The following is a 24,789-nucleotide window of genomic DNA, read 5'->3' as shown; positions in this document are numbered from 1 at the left end:
GCTAACACATGTGGAGGGTGTTCTGAGGACCAGGGGCCCCACCTGACACTCGTTCCTACTGCATCTAAATCTCACAACCGCTGAGGGCAGGCACCTGAACACTCATGACAATCATGAGGCTTAAACCGTTTGTCCCAGGTCTTTGAGCTAGTCGGCAGAAGGGCTGGGATTGGGTCAATGTGCCCAACTCTCTCCCACGCTGTATTTTTCTTTTCAGGTAAACACCGCTGTGAGGGAGGAAAACTTAGTTTTGGATTCCAATGTACAGTCCGGTAAGGTTATTTACAAATGAGTTTTAGTCAATTCTTTTCACAGGACCTATTATCCTAAAATCAAATGTTCTAAAGAGTAAACTAACGCAGTAATGACAATCACGGAGATAAGTTATCACCCCTTGTGCTCTGATGACAAAGTCTTACCATAAATGGCAGCAAGCATTTTACAGAAGATACAAACTGAACAGCATTAATAATGCAAACGTGCACAAGAATGAAGACTTGTGACAGGAAGCTAGACATCCAGCCGGACACAAGCGGAATGCATGAATGCCAGGTCGTGACAAGAAGCTGGACAGACATTTCATATTTACCGATTTCATACAGACAGACATGCTGGATCTCTCTCTGATCTATCGCAAGTTCCAAAGCAGTATGGAAAGAAGTCAAGGCACTGTTGATTTGACACTGAGGAAAGAATGAAAACAGAGTTACTGGCTAAGATCTGCTATGAACATTACAATCCTTTTCATTTCAATACGTCTTCTTCCTTAACAGTCATTTTAAACAGATTAAACAACAATTTAGAGATTTCTGGGGGCGCCTGGGTGACTCCGTCGGTTAAGCATCCAACTTCGGCTCTGGTCCTGATCTCACAATTGGAGGGCTCGAGTCCCGCATCGGCCTCTCTGTGCTGACAGCTTGGAGCCTGGAGCCTGCTTCAGATTCTGTCTCCCTATCTCTCTGCCTCTCCCTACTCATTCTCTCCTTTCCCCCCCCCACCCCCGCCCTCAAAAACAAACATTAAAAAAAAAAAATTAAGATTTCTGGAACATTCCAATTTGTCTCAGTTGTGAGATGAACCTGGCTAGGCACAAAACACTTCTTTTGCTCTGGCGGGAGATGCCTCCACTGAGGGCTTGCTCACGCCTTCTTCTACAGCATACTTTTTGGGCTCGGACCATAGAAAGGACTTGCTCTACTGTAACTGCTAATCCAGCCCCTGGTTACCAGAGGGGTTCTGCAAGGACAGGGTCTAGATTTCACCCTCCTGTGTATACAACAGGCATATGTTAGAGATAACTACAGGTTTGGTTTCACGCCCCCAGTACTGCAAATACTGCAACAATGCGGGTCAGAGGAATTTTCCGGTTTCCCAGTGCATACAAAAGTCACGCTCCTACTATACTGTTGTTTAAGTGTGCAATAGCATGATGCCCAAAAAACAGCGCACATATCTTAATTAAAAAATACTTTATTGCTGGGGCGCCTGGGTGGCGCAGTCGGTTAAGCGTCCGACTTCAGCCAGGTCACGATCTCCCGGTCCGTGAGTTCGAGCCCCGCGTCGGGCTCTGGGCTGATGGCTCGGAGCCTGGAGCCTGTTTCCGATTCTGTGTCTCCCTCTCTCTCTGCCCCTCCCCCGTTCATGCTCTGTCTCTCTCCCAAAAATAAATAAAAAACGTTGAAAAAAAAATTAAAAAAAAAAAAACTTTATTGCTAAAAAACGCTGGCCATCATCTGAGCTTTTGGCAAGTTATAATCACAGATCACCATTAACAATAACAAAAAACTTCAAAATATTGCCAGGATTACCCAAATGTGACAGAGACATGAAGTGAGCAGATGTTGCTGGAAAAATGGCGCCAACAGACTTCACGGAGGGTTGCCACAAACCTTCAATTCGTAAAAAACCCCGGATCTGCAAAGCGCAATAAAGGACACCAAAAGGGAGTGTGTCTGGCCCCGCCCCAGGCCACAAAGACCCCCATCGGTATTGAGTGACTGCGTGAAGCCTCCTTTAATCCTGCCCTCAGCTCGCTCGCCCTTCTGTGACCCACTCCGCCTGCCATACAGTCCTAGGTCAATTCTGTACCTAAAATGCTGTCTGATTGCTCCCGGTCATCATCTCTCCTCTACCAACACTCACTTCTGACTTTTGCATTCATCTAGTACTGTCCAGAGTCCAGCAGACTCTCCCAGGACTGTTCTCACTCCTGATTAAATACATTTAGTGTTTCTTTCCACTAAAGAGCCCTTTCAAAGTCTGCCAACCTCATACCAGAGCACCTGATAAAAGCACCTAAAAAGCATCAACAGCATAAAAGAGTTCAAGTCAATCCTAAATACAGCAAAGACAGGTGTTAACAAATACAAATCCTAAATGCCCTACAAATTTGGCATAGCCCTGCTCTCAGGGGCCTTCCCTGCCCCTGCAGGTGTCATTCCATGCCTGCTGCCCCACACTCAGCCCTCCCTGGGGTCCCCTTTGTGCCCGTTCTGCTGATCCCTGGCCACCAACTTTTCGGGGTCCCTACTGCCTCTTCTCCCCACAGACAGCCAGGCAGGGGCAGGGAGGATCACAAATGAGAGGCTGCGACATTTCGCGTATCTCGGCTCCTTTAGTGATGCACGGTCACTGCGGGAGGCCTCTTGGACACCCGCATGCCACACAGATGAGTCAGGGAGATCCTCAGGACAGCCAGTGACTCAGGAACATCGTAAGCCAAATGACTCATGAACCAAGGCCTTGGCTGAATCGATAACTATTCGCGTCCCACAGTAACACTTCACTGGGCCGGGACGGTTCGGACTGCGGTGTTCAAATCCCTTAGCACCATCTACGGAGGCGAAGAGAGGACACACATCCCCGTGCCAGTGACTCCTGTTCTCGAGGAGGTTAACATCTAGTTGGAGGTAACCTCTTAGGAATGTGAGACAGGCCCAACCCTGTCAGACATTCACACTGGATGTAAGCACATAGCCACCAAGGTCCCAAAGAGGCAAAATAATAATTATTATTTCCAAAAGTTTTTAAAATCTTGTATGCAGTGTGCATGTGTGTGCGTGCACAGGACACTCATCACACCGCCCCTTTCCCCTTTCTGGATCAACACTTCTTTCCACGCATCACACACACACTCAATTTAGCCCGTCTGCACAAAACCGCAGTGCTAGCAATTCTGCTTTGCAGGCATCTCCTCAGTTTGCTAAATTCCTGACCCTCAATGGTCCCACACAAAATACCTCTGGATGAGCCACTGCCACCCAGCTGTCTCCAGCTGCATGACAATGCAATGCCACACTGCCCTTCAGAAGACCAAAAACTACTGGTGAACACTAATTACCGGGCAACTACTAAGTGCCTAGGATGGTACTGGCTTGAGGTACAAATCACAGCAAAGCTTTAAATGCAAGTGTAGGGGAGACAAAAAGAAAAAAAACCCATCTGAATGAACATTGTTTCTCTTAACCCTTTCAAAAATCTGAGATCGCCATGTATTCGGTTCCATTTTCAGATGGAGAAACGAAGGTTCCAAGAGGTGGAGTAGTTCGATCAAGGTCAACAAGCTAGCAGCAGACTAGTATTCGCTCTGCTGTGCCTGCCTCCAGAGCGAGCTTTCCTCAGGCAGGGCACATCCAGGCCCCGTTACATTAAAGGCCTTGAGATGGGGAGATTATCCTGGATTATCGGGGTGGGCCTAAATGCAATCACAAGTGAAGGAAGCAGAGGGGAGGAGGCGACGTAATCACATCATCACAAAGGCACAGACTGGAGGCACAGCCACAAGCCCAAGAACCATCAGAGCCCACAAAAGGCAAGAAATGGACAGTCTCCTGGGCCTCCAGAGGGAGGGCAGCCCTGATCACTTTGATTTCAGCCAGTGAAACAGAGTCTGGACTTTGGACCTCCAGAGCTGTGTGAGAATAATGTCTGCTGTTTTAAGCCACCAAGCTTGTTACATGGCCTTAGAAAGTGAGTACAGGGTCTTGCTTTCAAAATTAAACTGTGAAGAAAGTACCACTGATCCTTCCGTTTGTTAGAAGTGCTCTGACAGAACACGAGACCACTATGGAGCTTAGCGATACTATTCCAAGAATAAGCATAACTACAAAATTAATTCTAGTTCCGGCCTGAGTACTCATTAAGGAATTGCAATGAACAGACATTAAAATGGTGAAAACAGATTTCCCCTTTTTCACCAAAATAATTTAAAATAAAAATAATCCAATAGGGGTTTTTAGGATTATAAATTCTAATATTCACAACAGAGCAGAGAAAGGAGAATTATCCTCAATTTGATACTTGATTCACAGCCTAATTTTTTGAGGAAATACACATACGCTGGGCTCAAGAGAATACAGAAAACGGGCTAGCGTGAGATAGCCGTGAAGCCCAGAATCGGAGGTCAAGTACCACCTAGGCTTTTGTCTGGTGAATTACACACGGACACTGTATCACAAAAACTGCCTGAAAGTCTCCATTTCTTCACTGGTAAAATGAGGAAATAATGTTGGCAAGCATTATCTGCAAAAGCATGAGTCTTTGCCAAATTAAATGGAGCATACTTGCTGCCAAACTAAATTCAGCACAATGTGTAAGTACTGCTTTGTTACTACAGAGACACAGCGCGTTCTTCCAGCCATTCAGGACTTCTTTCTGGATGGCTGTACTCCTAGGCAGTTTATGATACTTGCGGCGACTGTCAAAGGGCTTTGTTCCTCCATCATATTCTGCGAGTGAATGCTGCCAGTATGGAGGAAAACTCTGGATGTTTGCAGGATGATTTTGCATATGTCACATTATTATAGTCATGGATCCTCACGATTGTTTTAGCTTTTTCTCTTGGATCTGGGGAGATATTCAAATCATTTGCAAATAATGACAGTGTTGTCTCTTCCTCTACAAGAGACTTAATTGGAGAGAACCACCAGTTAAGATGCTATTAGCAAGCACAGCACGCATCGCTTTATTCCGTCTTTAATGAGGATGTTCTAACGTTGCAACATTAAATATAGCTTGAGGCACGTTTTTAGTAGATGCCATCTTTACCAAATAAAGAAAAGCCCTTTCTATTTCTAATTTGCTAATAGTTTCTTGGTTTTTGTTTTTGTTTGTTTGTTTTTTAAGTGGATTTCATTAAATGCTATTTGGGCCTCTACTGATGGGACTGTGCGGTTTTATCAATTACCTCCTTAATGCAGGTCATAACAGGAACACATTTCCTGAGGCTGAACGACGCTGGCCTTTCTGAAATAAGCCCTACTAAGGTCATAATACAGCATATCAAAAATACATTGTTGGATCTAACTTACTAATATTTATTCAGAGCTTCTATGTTCAGAATGAAGTTGACCTATAGGTTTTTGTTCAGTGCTCTCCTCTAGGAGTTTTGGTATCAGGATCATACCAGAACTAGCAGACTTGTAGAAAATATTTTCATATTTTCTATGCTCTGGAACTATAAATAACTAGTTCACTACAAAGCCACGCCTTTCAATTGAATAATTCGTTTAAAATGTTTAAAATACCATAACTTGAATTTTTTTCCTTTAATGGAGACACGACATAACAGAGAATATTAAAATTTAGTCAATAGTACCAGATTTCAGCGCCAACTTCACAAACAACACAGTTTGGGGCCTTGAGAAAAAAAATTATAATTTTCAGGAGATCTTGAAATAAATGAATTAACGCACACACAATGCTCTTGGGGAAGGTACATTGCCTTTAAAAACAGGCGTATGTCATGGGGCACCTGGATGGCTCAGTCGGTTTAGAAGCCGACTTTAGCTCAGGTCATGATCTCACGGTTTGTGAGTTTGAGCCCCACATCGGGCTCTGTGCTAACAGCTCAGAGCCTGGAGCCTGCTTTGGATTCTGTGTCTCCCTCGCTTTCTGCCCTTCCCCTGCTCACACACTCTCTCTCAAAAATAATAAATAAACTTTAAAAAATAAAAATTAAAAAAAATAAAAATAGGTGTATGTTACCTGTTAGTAGTGCCGGGAAATCACAATATTGTTTTCCAACATTTAGAAAGAGGATTTGCAATAAATGGTAATTAAGCTTCTCACAATTTGTTTTAGACTACTGGGAGAAATTCTAGATTCTTTCCTGTAGGCATAATTAAGAGCCATTTAAGATTCTACCACAAACATATAAATCTGTATCCTTGCCTAACCCAAACACAGACATACCTGGAGAGACAAGGGACAAAGGAAAAAGGAAACATGTAAGTGGCCACAAATCCCATTTTCCAAGTTTAAAAATGTAAGCTATTTCCACATCAACATATATTTAAAGCCCTTTAGAAAGTAAAGATTTCAGGGCACCTGGGTGGCTCAGTCAGTTAAGCAGCCAACTCTTGATTTTGGTTCAGGTTATCTCATGGTTCCTAAGACTGGACCCCTCATCAGGCTCCACGCTGACAGCACAGAGCCTGCTTGGGATGCTCTCTCCCTCTCTCTCTCTCTTTGCACACCGCCCCCCCCACCCCCGCCCGCTCATATGCACTCTTGCTCTCTTTCAAAATAAATCAACTTTTTAAAAAAAGATCTCAAAGTACAAATATGAAAACACAAAAAGAGTCTGAATAATTTTCAGAGTCAGCACAGTAAACTTGCAGTTACTAACGTTACATTCTATTCTACTCAAAGATTCCCACTAGCAATACCAAGCTGAGAAGATACATTAAATTCAGATAGCAAGCAAAAGGTTTCCTTTGTAGAGTCGGGGGGGGGGGGGGGGGGAAGGTGTTAATGGAAACAAGGCCAAGTCCTTTTGGAGACCTGACCCAGACTCTGGTGCCCAAAGGACATCAAGTTCCAGACTTCCCTGAATCCGTAAGGCAAGATTCCACTTCCCCAGCGAACAGTTTCCTTTTGTGCCACCACCAAATTGTGTTTAACATCAAATGATAGCATTCAATTGCCGACAAAAAGATCTCAGCTCAGAGCCAGTCCACTGGCATTCAAATAATGTTGGTACCACTTAATTCTGTGGTGTTAAACACAAGAGAGGAGATCGCTGTTTGTGGTGGCAAATCCAAGAACATGCTAGTTCCTGTGGACCCAGCCGCTAGGAGAGGGTGTTCCCATGTGGACCACTCTTAACACGCAGTTGAGCATTTTCAGCTGTTAGATATGGAAGTTTGTAAGATACAGGCACATTCTTTCAAGAGGTTTTTTAAGTAACCAGGAAGCAGAGTTTGTCAGGCACAGGCAGAATTCCTGAGATGTGTCCAGAATGTCAAGAACACAGTACGTACTCCGCAAGTAAGAGCCTGTGTGTGTGTTAGACGATGAAAGGGTTTAGGGCGCCTGGGTGGCGATTAAGCGTCTGACTCCTGATTTCACCTTGGGTCATGATTTCACAGTTGGTGAGTTCAAGTCCCATGTCGGGCTCTGCACTGACAGCCTGGAGCCTGTTTGGGATTCTCTCTCTGCCTCTCCCCACCCCCTCAAAATAAATACACTTTAAAAAATATATTTGAGGGGCGCCTGGGTGGCGCAGTCGGTTGAGCGTCCGACTTCAGCCAGGTCACGATCTCGCGGTCCATGAGTTCGAGCCCCGCATCGGGCTCTGGGCTGATGGCTCAGAGCCTGGAGCCTGTTTCCGATTCTGTGTCTCCCTCTCTCTCTGCCCCTCCCCCGTTCATGCTCTGTCTCTCTCTGTCCCAAAAATTAAAAAAAAAAAAAAATATATATATATATATATGTATATATATATATATATATATGTATATATATATATATATATATATATATATATTTGAAAAAGAGAACAAAATGGGTCACAAAGTAAATTCTGGGTACTAAATATACATGAAATACATATAAATAAATATATAAAAAGCACCAAATATTCAGAATACTAAATACTCCTAAGACATTAATATTCAGGTGGCCTTAATCTGACCATCCATTGGTGACACCCATGCTGGCACCGTGTGTCCTCTACCCAAGAAACACTAATAAAACCCGAGGGTCCACTGCTTTACTGTGGCCAGTGATGTACAGAGCGATGCAAGACGTTATATGCGTGTATGCTGGGCCTCAGGTAGCACGGCCTTTCCCCCCGCGCCTGCACTCCATCCTCAGAGCATTAACCGAGGCTATCCTTTTCACTTGCTTCTTGCTGTTTGACACTGATTTGATAAACCATGTGGTTCATGTCTACTTTAAATTGGCGTGTGACTCTTTCCATTTTGACCCCTGAGAGAATTTTGGCACATTGAGAGAATGTGCAGGGCGCCGTACTCAGAGGCTACCAGGGTATCTGAGGTGCCCGTGAAAAGAAAGGAAAACCCTAAGCGCCTGTGAGGAGACACTAATTGGCACTGATAGCTGTGATGTGTGGAACTGCATCCCCCCAAAGTTCATATGTTGAAATCCTAATCCTTACCATCTCAGAATGTGACTGTATTTGGAGATAAGGTCTCTAAAGAGGTAACTACATTAGAATGAGGTCTTTAGGGCAGGCCCTAATCCAATATAACCGGAAGCCTCATAAGAAGGAAGGAGATGAGGACCCAGGCACGTGTGCACACACACAGGAAAGAACACATGAAGACACAGGGAGGAGACTGCTCTCTACAAGCCAAGGAGAGGAGGCTCCGAAGAAAATCAACCCTGCAGACTTCCAACCTCAGGACTACAAGACAACTAATTTCTGTCCCCTTCCTGTGGTTCCTTGTCATGGCAGCCTGAGGAAACGAATGCATCAACTGTCAGAGGTCTCCTTTCTCTGGGGAGCCATTCCCGTACATGATGGGAATCAGAAGGGTGCTGCTTGTCTGGAAAAGCTTTCTGGTCTTAGGAAGGGTGTGAGTACCCGACCTAAGATAGCAGATCAGACCACCTGCTCCTCCCTCCCCCTCAGAATCCACTCCTGGAATTTTTCTTACAGGTGATGAACAGGGGCAGGTTCGGTCTCTGTGTGCATGTACGTGTATGTGTAGGTCTCTCATGTGTGAGAGTGCATATATGGTACATCTAAGTTATTCCCTATACAGATTGTGGATTAATTTGTATAAATACAAGACTACATGTCCCAAAGGTTTTATGAATTTACATATGTACCAACAGTTTATAAGAGACCATTTCCCTAAACCTTTCCCAACAGAGAATGTTTTTCAGCATTTGCCAATCATGTTTTCCCTTGTTTTAATTTGCGGCTCATTGATTCTATCATGGGGGTAAAAGGTAAAAGGTTACCATTTGTGCATCTTATTTTATGGATTGTCTGTTCAGGTATTTTGTCTATTTTTCTTTTTGTCTGTTTATGCTTCTACTACGTTCTATGTTTCTAAGAGTTCTATGTTAAGGACACTAATTTTAGCTTTATTCCTCATTTTTTTAAAAAAACTGTTTACATTATAATATAGGAGTTCATTTATAGGTCAGTTCTACCAGTATTTTGATCCATGTACTACCAATTCTATCACTCTTTCTTTTTTTTTTTTTTTTTTCCAACGTTTATTTACTTTTGGGACAGAGAGAGACAGAGCATGAATGGGGGAGGGGCAGAGAGAGAGGGAGACACAGAATCGGAAACAGGCTCCAGGCTCCGAGCCATCAGCCCAGAGCCTGACACGGGGCTCGAACTCACGGACCGTGAGATTGTGACCTGGCTGAAGTTGGACGCCCAACCGACTGCGCCACCCAGGCGCCCCTATCACTCTTTTTCTTAAACAAACTTTAAAACCAAAGCATTATTGGGGAGCCTGGGTGGCTCAACTGGTTGAGCGTCCGACTTCAGCTGAGGTCACGATCTCACGGTTTGTGGGTTCGACCCTCACGTCGGGCTCTGTGCTGACAGCTCAGAGCCTGGAGCCTGCTTCGGATTCTGTGTCTCCCTCTCTCTCTGCTCCTCCCTGACTTGTGCTCTGTCTCTGTCTCTCAAAAGTAAATAAGTGTAAAAAAAATTTTTTTTTAACCAAAGAATGATTTATTTTTGAGAAAGAGGGAAAATGAAAGGGAGAGAGGCAGAGAGAGAGGGACAGAGAGAATCCCAAGCAGGCTTTGCACTGTCAACTCAGACACCGACGTGGGGCTTGATCCCATGAACTGTGAGATCATGACCTGAGCCTCAACTAAGAGCCAGAAGCTCAACCAACTGAGCCATCCAGGCACACCTAATGTTTTGGTTTTACACAGTCCTTGATTGGGGAGGATGGAGCCTTTAATACCACGACACACATGGAATCTACAAATTATGTGTAATTGAGGGGACTTTTCAAAATGCCATAAATATGGCTGCTCCCATTCTGAGAAAAACCCAGGAGCTATAAAAATAGAACTATCATCACAGCACAATGAAGAAAGGCAAAAGGCAAGGGGCCGGAGTATTCATTCAAGGTGCACAAACACGTGTGCCCTCTCACACTCACTCTTGAAGCCCTGGTGTCTGGAGCTGGGCACTGGTCAAGGCATTTGAGATACCCAGTGACAGAAAGAGTCCCTGCTTCGTGGAGATTGCTTTCTCATTCTAAGGGGGAGAGCCAGACCATGAGCAAAGAAGAAAGAGACTTCACCTTGAGTGTGCAGTGAACAGGAGTCTCTGGGCAGAAATGAGGAGGGTTGGTAAAGGAGACAGAGAGACCAGTGGCAGGAGTGAGGCCAACACATCCAGTACCACAGTCATGGAAGGTTTCCCTGAGAAGGTGACCGAAAGTGGCTCTCCCATCCCTCAAGTTCCACCTCCTCCACCCCCTGTTCCCCAGTCATCCCCACTAACAGTGACCACCCATTCATTTGGCACTTTCATTGCCTTGAGCCATTACCTTTTCATGCATTCAACATTGCTATTCATAGTTAGATTATGAATGACTTCTGGGGCAGGGACTTTTTCTCTATTTCTCTTGGCATCCCCCCCAAAGGCCTTTTATATCACAGGCAACATTATTTTCAGCACCTTTACATGGATAGCAACCCCCTTGAAAAAGCGTTGTGTGACCAAATCCAGCACTAATGAGTGGTCAAAGTGATTAACGCACCAGTTACATTTCCTTGGTCTCTCAACGGTTACACATAGGATGTTGACAAAGAGTGTCACAGAAAGTGCTTTATATTGGATTTACAATCCAGATGCAATTCTGTCTAAATAGGAAAAGCCCTGTCCAAGTACTGTGTGCTGAGTGCTTTACCATATCCACATTACATTATTTAGGGCTAGCATGGGAGAGGCACTGTCCTCTTTCTATGCATAAGGACACAGACTCAGAATGCTCAGCCAGTCAGGAAGTAAAAGAGCCTGTTTTGAGCTGAGTCAGATGCTTTTTCAGCTGTACCATGCTGCCTTTTAAAATGACATGGAATTTATATGAAAAACAGCAATGAATTTAAAAGAAATGTGCATATATTAAAGATACTATTGAGGCACCTGGGTGGCTCAGTCGGTTAAGAGTCCGACTTCAGCTCAGGTCAAGATCTTGCAGTCTGCGAGTTCAAGTCCCACGCTGGGCTCTGTGCTGACAGCTCAGAGCCTGGAGCCTGCTTCAGATTCTCCCTCTCTCTCCGCCCCTTCCCCACTCACACTCTGTTTCTCAAAAATGAATAAATGTTAAAAAAAAATTTTTTAAGACACTACCAAAAAACTAAAATTAACAGTGAAGAAGATAATGCAAAGAATTAACTCTGAAAAACAGATACAATAATCTACTACACAAAATCACACTACACAAAAGGCAGCAATTCAAGATAAACAAACACACCTAGAAGAAAACAGATGGAGAAGATCCAATATGCATGGAGATTTACACGAGAGAAATAGCAGCCATAATCAGGAAAGCAACTTTAAGAAGTTTTCCTACAACTGAATGGCATTCTCTACAAAGGATGTCAAATGGGCAAGTTCCTATGTTTTTTTTTTCCTCAAAGAGAATTAAAGGCAAGTTGAAAAAATCAGAAGCAATCCCATGTAGTTAATTCTGAAGATTAAAGAACCACAAAAAATTTTTATGACAGCTTTGTTGAGATATATTTCACACACCAGAAAACTTACCCTTTTAAAATATGGCTTCAGTATATCCACAGAACTATAAAATTTAAAGCTGGGGGCAAAAAAACCCTTAAAAATGATGTAGCCTAGTGTTTCTTAAAGTGTATTCTACTGAACCCTTCGGTTCTCACAGGCTACTGTATAAAAAAGAATTTTCCTGGTCAAATAAGTTGGGTAAACACAGACGGCGTACCTGTATACTCTAGCTCCCTCACAGTGCAAAACTAAAGTCTCTGAGCAGTCCCAGCATATCCTGATTTGCCTGACACAGAACCTCTTTTCATGGAACATATCCCAACTAGTCAATTAAATCAGGGCTCCAGGGCAGACGCTTCAGAAAAACCCTAATTTTCCAGGTGAAGAAAGAGCGCCAGAGAAGGCTGACTGGCTTGACTGAGGTCTTACAGCTCTTTCAAGTTGTCTGGTCTGTGAGCAACCACTGGGAAGGAGACAGTGCCTGTATGGTTTATGACAGAGCCAAACCAGATCCTTAGACTTAGCCCAGAGCTCTTTCTCCAAAGCTACATAGATCAAAACCTGAAGCAACGGGACAAGATTGCCAGAGCTAACAAGCCCTCTGTCAGACAGCGCGGAGAAATGAATACTATTACCCCAAACAAAGCAACACACAGCTTCAAGAACTCAGCTGCCCAAATGTTAAGAGTCCACAGTCATAAAGAAAATCAGGAAAGCTGAACACGACGCTGTGAGAAAATATAAAATTTCCTCCAAGAGCTTTAGACAAGGGGTAGGGTAAAAGTGAGAAATGCTATTTCCTGAAACCTGACTCTGTCACCTCTCAAGTTTACAGTATGCTCATTCGCATCAGAAGAGTGAGGAACAAAGGACTGGAACACTGTATGGATATGTGAACCCATGTTTCAAATAGAAGACAGACAAGTCAAACATCAAAATCATTTTTTTTCATCTAATACTAAAGAAAAATCTACTCAAAAACAGGTAAGCATTAAAAGAAAAGTGAATAAACAAACACAACCCTGAAGGGCAAAGGAAAACAATGTGCATGTAACATACAATTAAATATGAACAAGGAACTCTTCTATGAGAAAGGAGATTTGGACTGAGAGACAAAAATCAAATGATATGTTGTTTCCCTAGTCACCCTCATTCCACCTGCCTCTCTCCCACCAAATGTTCCAGCCCCACTGAGATTGGATCTCCCACTATCTGGTGGCTTCTTGGCTCTGGGCTTGAATGCAGGCTAATCCCCCACACTCTAACCTCTACCTTCAAACTCCCACACTCGAAACAGCCTGCCCCAATCCCCCCACTTCTGTGTTGCCTTCCCCAGCTGTGAGGGCAGCACAATGGTGAGCCACACCAAGCTTTACCTTCCAGTAGGCCTGTGTTTATGCTGCTTGAAGCCTGGCCACACCTCCAGCTGCTTACTGCCTGCCTGCCATACAGTCCTGCTCTCTCCAGGGCATGTGCTCCCTCGCTGTCCCCATGCTGCTGCAGCCTTGACACCAGCTCTGTCATCATTACAGCCAACGAGGACCAGCACTCACTCACAGCTCCAAGAGCGGCACAGGCCTCCCAGATCACCACCTCGCTGAATCTGAACAGCAAAACTATGCCCTAGGTTCCCTCAGCCCCGGGCTACTGCCAGGCAGAGGATGAGGGCCACACAGAGACCCAAACAAACCTACCAGACAGAGCAGGCCTCATCACACAATTTATATAATAAATGTAATCAATCATAACAACACAAAACACTTGGCAAGAACATTTAACAGCACTAAACCTTTAGGAAGCTTGAAGGAAACCAGTCTCTTCTACTCACAACACTTCTGACATCATAAAGAATAAAAACGAACAGCCAGAGGAAGAGGCCCATAGCACAAGGTCCAACAGGGTCCTGAGCACAGAAACTTCTGTCCCTTGGAGTTCGGGGTGTGCCACACTCCCAGCACATGGATGCATTCACCTACCCGGAAGCTCTCTGAACCCCATCATTTAGGATTTTAATGGAGGATCCATTAGTTAGGCTTGATTGAATAACTCAATCTCCAGCCCCAATTCATTCCAGGAGGTTGGCAGTAGGAAGTACTACTCAAAGTTCCAACCCTCCCATCCTACCAACCAGCCCTCCTCCTGCAGCTACCTAGGAGTCACAGTCAACCCATTACCGTAACTCAGGGTAAGGCTGAAAGGGGCTTGGTATGAGTAGCAACATACTCTTCTATCACCTCTCAACGAGGAAATTCCCGGGTTTTAGAGTTCTGTGCCAGGAACTTGGGACAAAGACCAAATACATCTCTCACTGTAGCAATATTACAGCTCCCAAGCCCTCTCAAGAAAACAAAATGCAAGCAGAACTTCAAAGCACACAGTACAATCCCTAAATGAGAGCACAGATACCTATTAAGAGAAATACAAAGTTTTAAAAAAATGGATTAGAAGACAAGCTAAATTAAGGAAAACTAGACAGAAAATGGAAATAAAAAATAAATTGGTAAAAAATCACATTTAAAGCCAATGTATCCAAAAGTCCAATCATAGACACAAATTTATAAAATACCGCAAACAGCACAAAAATACCACAAATAGAAAGTGACACCACATTTTTACATATCTATTAATAGTACTGGCATATTTTTAAATAGTAAGTGGAAATAGAAAAACTACAATATAAAACTAAAATGCATAGAACAGTAAGATGTTTTAAAACATTACTGAAGAAATGTTATTAAGGAATTGATTTCAAATGGGTACCCGAATAACAGAAAAACATTCAAATGTTTAATAATGGTTTCATTACTTTAAGTGACCTGCTTCTTCAAACTGTAAAAAAAGATAGTCTACTAACCAACTCATTTTTATAAAATATCAGATTTAAAGCTAAGAATAAACCTCCTTGAATATTTTCACATTGAAATATATGTGATTTACTTAGAAGTTACATATAAAACATTTGCCAACATATAAAATATTATATACATAATATGTGTGTGTATAATTTATTAACAAATAAAAGCAAAGTAACACTGGATTGAGAAAGAAGGCCTGACTTCTAGTGCCTCCTTAATCCCAAAATAACTAGGTACACTTATACATACTTATGTTATTTGGACCCCTGTTTACTCAGAACAGGACAAATGTACACACACAAACATTATAAAGTGTAATGGAAGAAATAAAGGGGCATCCCTAAATTAACAGACATCCTCAGAAATTAATGAAATATTCTAAATCTCAATTAAAATCTCCCTGTAATATACAGAAACTGACAAACTAATACTTAAGCATATATATGAGAAAACAAGTAGATAAAATACTAAATACTTTTTTCATGTTTATTTAGTTTTGAGAGAGAGAGAGAGAGAGAGAGAGAGAGAGAGAGAGAGAAGGGAGAAAGAGAGAAGGATTGAGAAACAGAATATGAAGCAGGCTCCAGACTCCGAGCTGTCAGTACAGAGACCGACACAGGGCTTGAACCCACAAACCGTGAGATTATGACCTGAGCTGAAGTCAGACACTTAACTGACTAAGCCACCCAGGCGCCCCACTAAATAGGTACTTTTCATGGCAATAGTTGATCTATGTTATATTCAAAACATTATAAATCACAATTATCAAGGCTAAGTAACAGTCATTTAAAAATATAAAAACGTCTCAAAAATAGACTCCATCTGCATCTTTTCTGACCATAGCACTATGAAATAAGAAATCAACCACAAGAAAAAGTTTGGAAAGTGCACAAATACATGGAGGTTAAATAACATGCTACTAAACAATGAATATGTCAACCAAGAAATCAAAGAATAAAAAGTTACATGGAAACAAATGCAAATGAAAACACAATGATCCAAAATCTTAGATGCACAAAAGTGGTTCTTAAGAGGGTAGTTTATAGTAATACAGGCCCAACTCAAGAAGCAAGAAAAACCTCCAACAACCCAACCTTGCACCAAAAGGAACTAGAAAAAAGAACCCAAACCCAACAAAAGGAAATAAAGATTAGAGCAGAAATAAAAGATAGAAACTTCAAAAAACACAACAGATCAATGAAACCAGAAGCTGATTTTTTTTTTTAAGATTAACAATATGGATAAACTTCTAGTCAGACTACCAAACAAAGTAGAGAGAGGACCCAAATAAACAAAATCACTAATGAAAGAAGAGAAATAACAACCTACACCACAGAAATACAAACAGCAAGAGATTATTATGAAAAATTATATGCCAACAAACTGGACAACTTGGAAAAAAAATGGGTAAGTTCCTAGAAACATATAACCTACCAAAATGAAAGCAGGAAGAAACAGAAAATTGAACAGACCAATTACCAACAATGGAACTGAATTAATAATCAAGAAACAGCCCAAACCCTAAAGTCCAGGACCAGATGGCTTCACAAGTGAATTCTACCAAACATTTAAAGAAGACGTTTTTTGGGGGAGGGTGGGGGGAGGGAGTGTTATTTATTTATTTTGAGAGCAAGAAACAGAGAGACGGCGCATGTGCACAAGAGTGAGTGAGGGGACAGGCAGAGAGGGAGAGAGAGAATCCCATGCTGACAGCATGGAGCCTGACATGGGGCTTGATCCCACAAACCATGAGATCATGACCTGAGCCGAAATCAAGAGTCAGACGCTTAACAGACTGAGCCACCCAGATGCCCCAAAAGAAGAGTTAACCGATTTTTCTCCAACTGTTCCAAAAAATACAAGAAGAAGGAAAACTTTTCAATTCATTCTATGGGGCCAATATTACCCTAATACCAAAACCAGATGAAGACACTACAAAAAAAGAGAACTACAGGCCAATATCTCTCATGAATATAGATGCCAAAACCCTCAACAAAATATTAGCAAACCAAATCCAACAATACATTAAAAAAATACACCATGACCAAGTGGGATTTATTCACAGGATGCAAGTGTGGTTCACTATTTGCAAAAACAATCAACATGACACATCACATCAATAACAGAAAGGATAACAACCATAGGACCATTTCTACAAATGCAGGAAGGGCACTGGACAAAGTACAATATCCATTCGTGATAAAAACCCGCTGCAAAGTAGGTCTAGAGGGAACATATCTCAACATAATAAAGTCCATATATGAAAAACACACAGCCAACTTCAGACTCCATGGTGGAAAACTGGGAGCACTTTTCCTAAGGTCAGGAACAAGACAAGGATGTCCACTCTTACCACTTTCATTCAACACAGTACTGAAGTCGTAGCCACAGCAATCAGACAACAAAAATAAACAAAAGACATCCAAATTGGTCAGGAAGAAGTAAAATTTTCACTATCTGCAGATGTCATGATACTATACATAGAAAACCCTAAAGAGTCTAGCAAAAAACTACTAGAACTAATAAATGAATCTGGTAAAGCCACAGGATACAAAAATCAATGTACAGAAATCTGTTCCATTCCTATATAATAATGGAGCAGCACAAGGTGAATTTAAGAAAACAATCCCATTTACAATTACACCAAAAACAATAAAATAGGAATAAACTCAGCCAAAGAGGTGAAAGACCTGTACTCTGAAAGTTTAAAACACTGATGAAAGAAATTCAAGACAACACAAAGAAGTGGAAAGACATTCCATGCTTGCAGGTTGTAAGAATAAATATTGTTAAAATATCCAAAGCATTCTGCACATTTAATGCAATCCCTATCAAAATACCAACAGCATTTTTCACAGCACCAGAACCAACAATCCTAAAATTTGTATGGAACCACAAAAGTCCTCAAACAGCCAAAGCAATCTTGAAAAAGAAAACTGGAGATATCACAATTCCAGATCTCAGGTCATATTATAAAGCAGTACTAACTAAAACAGTATAGTACCATCATAGAAACAGATATACAGATCAATGGCATAAAACAGAAAATCCAGAAATAGACCCACAATTACATGGCCAATCTTTGACAAAGGAGAAATGAATATACGATGGAAAAAGGTTATTCAATGAATGATGTCAGGAAAACTGGACAGCCATATCCAAAAGAATAGAACCAGACCATTTTCCTTCACCATACACAAAAATAAACTCAAAATGAATTAGAGACCTAAATTTGAGACCTGAAACCACAAAAATCCTTGAAGAAAGCACAGTCAGTAATTTATTGTACACTAGCATAAGCACCATTTTTCTAGATATGTCTCCTGAGACCAGGGAAATAAAACTACTGAAACATCAGTAGTTTCTGCACAGCAAAGGGAATAGTTAACAAAACTAAAAGACAACCTACGGAATGAGAGAAGATATTTGCAAATGACCTATCAGATAAAGGGTTCGTATCCAAAATATATAAAGAAGTGATACAACTCACACACACACACACATACACACACACATAATCCAATTAAAATGGGCAGAAGACACGAACAGACATTTCTCCAAAGACGACATCCAGGTGGCCAACAGACATATGAAAGAATGCTCAACATCACTCATCATCAGGGAAATGCAAATCAGAAGTACAAGGAGATATCACCTCACACCTATCAGAATGGCTAAAATCAAGACATGAGCCAAGTGTTGGCGAGGATGTGGAGAGAATGCATGTGCACTGTTGGTGGAAATGCAAATGGGTGCAACCACTGTGGAACAGTATGGAGGTCCCTCAAAAAAAGTAAAACAGAACTACTCTACCATCCTGGAAAAGCACTACTCAGTACTTACCTCCCCCCCCGCCCAAAATACAAAACACTAATTTAAAGGGATACATGCAGCATTATTTACAATAGCCAAATTACAGAAGCAGCCCAAATGTTCATCAACTGAGGAATGGATAAAGAAGATGTAGTATATATATGCAATGGAATATCCCATTGTAAAAAAGAATGAAATTTTGCTATTTGCAGTGACATGATAGAGCTAGAAAGTATTATGCTAACTGAAGTCAAAGACAAACCCATATGATTTCACTCATATGTGGGATTAAAGAAACAAATGAACACCAAAGAAAGAGACAAACCAAGAAACAGACTCTTAACTATAGAGAACAAAGTGATGGTTACCAGTGGGGATGTGGGGGGGGGGGTTGGGTGAAATAGGGGATGGGGATTAAAGAGTGCACTTATCATGATGAAAAGAAATTGATGGAGAAAGCAAAATTTAAAAAAAAATTTTTACATTTATTTTTGAGAGACAGAGCACAAGTGGGGGAGGGGCAGAGAGAGAAGGAGACAGAATCAGAAGCAGGCTCCAGGCTCTGAGCTGTCAGCACAGAGTCCGACACGGGGCTCGAACCCACAAACCACGAGATCATGACCTGAGCCGAAGTCACATGCTTAACCAACTGAGCCACCCAGGCGCCCCTGGAGATAGCAAAGTTTAACAACAAACAATTTAACAAGAAAAAAAAACAGATTCCATCTATCTTAAAAGGGTTTAACTCAATAACAGGAGGAAAAACAAAAGTGTCAATATTCCTGATACAGGGGGTATCAGAATTAAACGATATCTTGGGAATGCAAGCTGGTGCAACCACTCTGGAAAACAGTATGCAGCTTCCTCAAAAAACTAAAAATAGAAGTACCCTACGACCCAGCAATTGCACTACTAGGTATTTATCCAAGGGATGCTGTTTCGAAGGGGTACATGCACCCCAATGTTTATAGCAGCACTATCAACAATAGCCGAAGTATGGAAAGAGCCCAAATGTCCATCGATGGATGAATGGATAAAGAAGATGTGGTATATATATACAATGGAGTATTACTCGGCAATCAAAAAGAATGAAATCTTGCCATTTGCAACTAGGTAGACAGAACTGGAGGGTATTACGCTAAGTGAAATTAGTTAGAGAAAGACAAATATCATGACTTCACTCATATGAGGACTTTAAGAGACAAAACAGATGAACATAAGGGAAGAGAAACAAAAAATATAAAAACAGGGAGGGGGACAAAACATAAGAGACTCATTAATATGGAGAACAAACAGAGGGTTACTGGAGGGGTTTTGGGGGGGGATGGGCTAAATGGGTAAGGGGCACAAGGAATCTACTCCTGAAATCATTGTTGCACTATACACTAATTTGGATGTAAATTAAAAAAAAATTAAATTAAAAAAATAAAATAAAATGGTTTTCATTAAAAAAAAAAAGAAACGATATCTGTATCTCACACATGCAAATAGGTATGAGAATGTAATACTTTTTAGAACATCAGTGTACAATCTAGAAGAAAACAGGATTATCTATGTGTCCCAGTTGGGGCAGAAGATAAATATGTGAAGAAACGAAGTCTGTTATAACAAAAATGTGTACATGTTTGAATGTTCAAATTTTCACAACAAAACTTAATAGCTTTCAAATGAAAGTATTTGAAGGTATACATGATGAAGATTCCTTATGATTACATTATACATTAGAATTTTGGAAAATATGTAAGAAAAATATTTTAAGTTTATTTGAGAGTAAGAGAGAGACAGACTGACCCACAGAGAGTAGGAGAGGGTTATTTATTTATTTAGAGACAGAAACAGAGAGAGGTAGAGAGGAAAGGGAGAATTCCAAGCAGGCTCTGCACTGTTAGCACAGAGCCTGACACAGGGCTCAATCTCAGGAATTGTGGGATCATGACCTAATCACTTAACTGATTGAGCCCCAGATGCCCCAGGAAATTACTTTTTACTCAGGAGTCATTCTGTTGCATCAATAATTTACATCCAAAGAAAAAGAGACTGTATATATTCATACGGAAAATATCCTCCATAACTTTCTTGAAACATCTTTGAGATATAACTCAAATATCAAAAGGTTTGCCCACTTGAAGTATACAATTCTATGATTTTTAGTACATTCACTGAGCTGCACAAACATTAGCAGAATCTAAGTTTAGAATATTTTCATCACCCCAACAAGAAACCCTGTACCCGCTAAGAGTTATTCCACTCTCCCTCGTTCATCCCCACCCCCAAGTAAGCAATAATCTGTCTCTCTCAAAATAAATAAAATATTCTCCTTATGTATCTGCCCATATTATAATGTATAATGTAATCATAAGGAATCCTTATCACATATATCTTCTAATACTTTCATTTGAAAATTATTATTACATTTTATTGTGAAAATTTGAACAAACATGTATACATTTTTGTTATGACAGACTTCATTTCTTCACATATTTATCTTCTGCCCCAACTGGGACACATAGATAATCCTGTTTTCTTCTAGATTGTACACTGATGTTCTAAGAACTATTGCGTTCTCATACCTATTTGCATGTGTGAGATATAGATATCGTTTAATTCTGATAACTAAATTAATTCTGATAGATTTGCCTGTTCTGGAGATTGCATAGAAATGGAATCCTACAATATATGCTCTTTGGTGACTGACTCTCTTCACTTAACATACTTTCTAGGTTCACCCACACTGTAGCACGTATCAGTACTTCATTCCTTTTTGTTGTTGAATATAATTATTCCATTGTATGGATGCACATTTTGTTCATCAACTGATGGACAACTGAGTGGTTTCCACTCTTTGCTCTATAAATAACAATATAGACATATGTTTTCATTTCTCTTGGGTATACTGCCAGGAAAGGGACTTCTGGGTCATATGGTAAATCTGTGTTTAACATTTTGAGGAAGTGCCAAACTTTTCCAAAGTGGCCGCACTATTTTACATCCCCATCAACAATGAATTAGGTTTCTGGTTTCTCCATATGTTGGCCAGCACTTGTGATTGGCTGTCTTTATTACAGGTAGCCTGGTAGGTGTGAAATAGCATCTCACTTGGTTTTAATTTGCATTCTTCATAATTACTTATGATGTTGTGCATCTTTTCATGTGCTTATTGGTCATCTGCAGATTTTCTTGGGAGAAAGGTCTCTTCAGATCCTATGCCTATTTTAAAATGTGGCTTATTTGTCTCTTAATTGAGTTGTTAGAGTTCTTTACATATCCTGGATATAAGTCCCTTGTCCTATCTACAAGTTGCGAATATTTTCTGCAGCTTTTTTTCTGAAGTAGGCTCCATGTCCAGCATGGAGTCCAACACAGAGGGCTTGAACTCACAACCCTGAGACTGAGATTTGAGATCCAAAGTTGGATGCACCCTAACCCTAACCCTGGTTGGCTTAGTCAGTTAAGTGCCCCCCCCACCTTTTTTTTTTTTAATTTATTTTTTGTTTTGAGAGAGAGAGAGAGAGAGTGCAAGCAGGAGAGAGAGGGAGAGGGAGAGGGAGAGAGAAAAAATCTTAAGTAGGCTCCGTGTTCAGCACAAAGCCCAATATGGGGCTCAGTCCCACGACCCTGGGATTATGACCTGAGCTGAAATCAAGAGTGGGGACACTCAACTGATTTAGCCACCCAGGCACCCCTGTTTACTTTGACAATACTCTTTGCAGCACAAAAGGCTTTAATTTTGATGTAGTTCAATTTAGCTGTTTTCCTTTTGTTGTTGTGCTTTTGATGTCCTGTCTAACCCAAGAGTTTTATGGTTTTAGCTCTTACATTTAGGTCTACGATCCATTTGCATTCATTCTTCCATACAGTATACAGTAGGAGTCCAACTTCATTTACTTGCATGTGGATATTCAGTTGTCGTCACTCCATTTGCTGAAAAGACTATTCTTTGCCTACTGATTTACCCTTGTCAAAAGTCAATAGATCCATAAATGTACAGATTTCTTGACTTTCATTGATCTCTACAGGTCTATTCTTATGCCAGTACCACTCACTTGATTACTTTGTAGATTTTGAGATTAGGAAGTATGTTATCTTCCAATTTTGTTTTCCTTTCCAAGACTGCCTCTGGGTTCCTTAAGTTTAGTCTCACTTTGTCGATTTCTACAAAAAAGCAGGCTGTGATTTTTTGAGGGATTATACTGAAATCTGGTAGCTCAATTAAGGCAGTACTGCCACCTTAACACTATTGTCTTCTGATACATGAACATGAGAAGTCTTATCAGTAATATTTTACGATCTTTAAACTGCATCATTATGGAAACAAAAACAAAACTATGCAATGGAACATGCTGCTGATACCATGCACAAAATAATGAATGATCATACTCTGGCCCACTATTTGAGTATAATCTCTCATCTAGCAGGAGCTACGGAACCATTCATACTCTGATTCTAATAATGACACCACTGGAGCTATAATCTAAAGAAATAACTCAAAAAAAAAAAAAAAGGAAAAATATGCTAGTTACTGCAGCACTATCAGAGTGAGATACTGGTAAATAGAGAAACAACAATAATCAAATATCCCAGCAGTTTCCCAACGAAAGGAAATGTCAAATTATTAACAAAATGGAAATCTAAATATTCTGCATGCCAATTACTTATAAAAACATGTTAAAATATGGAAGATTTGTAAACAAAACTGCATCAAGTCTCATCTGTGTACTAAAGATCACAAAATAACTGGAAGCAAAACAGCTTAAAATGTAAGTATCACTGGGTTATTTTTACGGAGTTGCCTAACATCTTTTTTTTTTTTTAACCTTTATTTATTTTTAGAGACAGAACAGGAGCGGGGTAGGAGCAGAGAATCCAAAGCAGGCTCCAGGCTCCAAGCTGTCAGCACAAAGCCTGATGCAGGGCTCCAACCCATGGACCAGGAGATCATGCCTTGAGCTTTACCCGACTGAGACACCCAAGTGCCCTAACATCTTAAACTATTATGTATATGTTTTAAAAGGAGAGGTCTTCCTTGTCACCTTTAGCACACAAGAGGACATGAGTGACAACCCACTTATTATCTGTGATTCAGCATTAATACTGCTGAGTAGCCGAATCGGTTTAGCAATTCTGTTATCAAGGACACCTAACAACAGACTGTGCACTGAACTCCTACCCCTAGGACCAGGGCTAATGCAGGCAAGGGAAAGCTCATCCTCTTATGCACACTTAGCGAGCTTAGGGATAAAAATCATTAACCTTCTACTTGCTTGTCAGCCCAACAGCCTGTAATGATGGAGCTGAAAGAAGAGCAAATGTATTTAACCTATTAGCAATTTGGGTTACTACCCTCTTATTTTAAAGTGCACAGAGTTATTAAACCACATGATACATGTTTATCTCACTGGAAAGTGGAGACAAATATATCCCCCCTCTCTCCCACACCAGCTTGAACCAATCTCTCATTTTGTGTTCTTCTAAGAATAAATGGCAACCCTATTTTTTTGGCGCCTGAAGTGATAAAGAGAACCTTGTAGGATGAAGAGAAGACTACAATGAACAGAACTTCAGGGAATTATTTCTCTTCCTGCATTGCCTTTTTCCTGATGCTATAAATAACAACATTACATCATGCCGGCAAGGCATGCTGTTCAAATACAAGAGGCAGGCTTGCTCTTTGACAGATGCAAAGAACACTGCTACCAAACAGCTCCACTCATGTCAACATGCCCGAGAGAAGAGAGCTCAGGCAAAGACCCTCTGTGGTGTTTGCCACTTCCACCTGGCCTCTGCTCTCCGTGACCCCTGCATGCCTCCCATCTCTTTTCTCTAGCTGATAAATTCACCACCAAAGGGACCGACCTCCACTTTTCTGTCCCTGTCCCAATCATGAACTGGTAGGCTAAAAAGCAACACAGCCCTCCCACTTATTCCGGGGAGCACCAGTGAAAAATGTCCTTTCATCTTAATAAAAATACAGACAGAAGCACTACAATTTTTAGAAGGTACCTCAGACAACTGAAGTCACCTAAAATAATGAGCAGAAAGCAAGTCCCCAGACAGAACACACGCTGGTGTAGATGTGTCCAAGCCTTTCACCCAGAACTTCACAGCTAGTAGAAAATAAGGATAAGAAAACCCTGACTGCCTGAGAAGGAG

General features: G+C 41.2%; 1 protein-coding gene across 1 annotated transcript in view; it reads right to left on the bottom strand.

The window, feature by feature from the left end:
• The window catches only part of TTC39C (tetratricopeptide repeat domain 39C), a 107,932-nt gene that overhangs the window by 14,588 nt on the left and 68,555 nt on the right, over positions 1-24,789 (bottom strand). The window contains exon 7 of the mRNA XM_003995073.5: positions 590-683. Coding sequence (XP_003995122.3) covers positions 590-683 — 94 coding nt within the window. The remainder of the gene's footprint in view (positions 1-589; positions 684-24,789) is intronic.

The sequence above is a fragment of the Felis catus genome, chromosome D3, assembly GCF_018350175.1.
Source record: "Felis catus isolate Fca126 chromosome D3, F.catus_Fca126_mat1.0, whole genome shotgun sequence".
In the NCBI taxonomy this organism is placed as follows: Eukaryota; Metazoa; Chordata; class Mammalia; order Carnivora; family Felidae; genus Felis; species Felis catus.
This window is presented reverse-complemented; position numbering and strand designations above follow the sequence as displayed.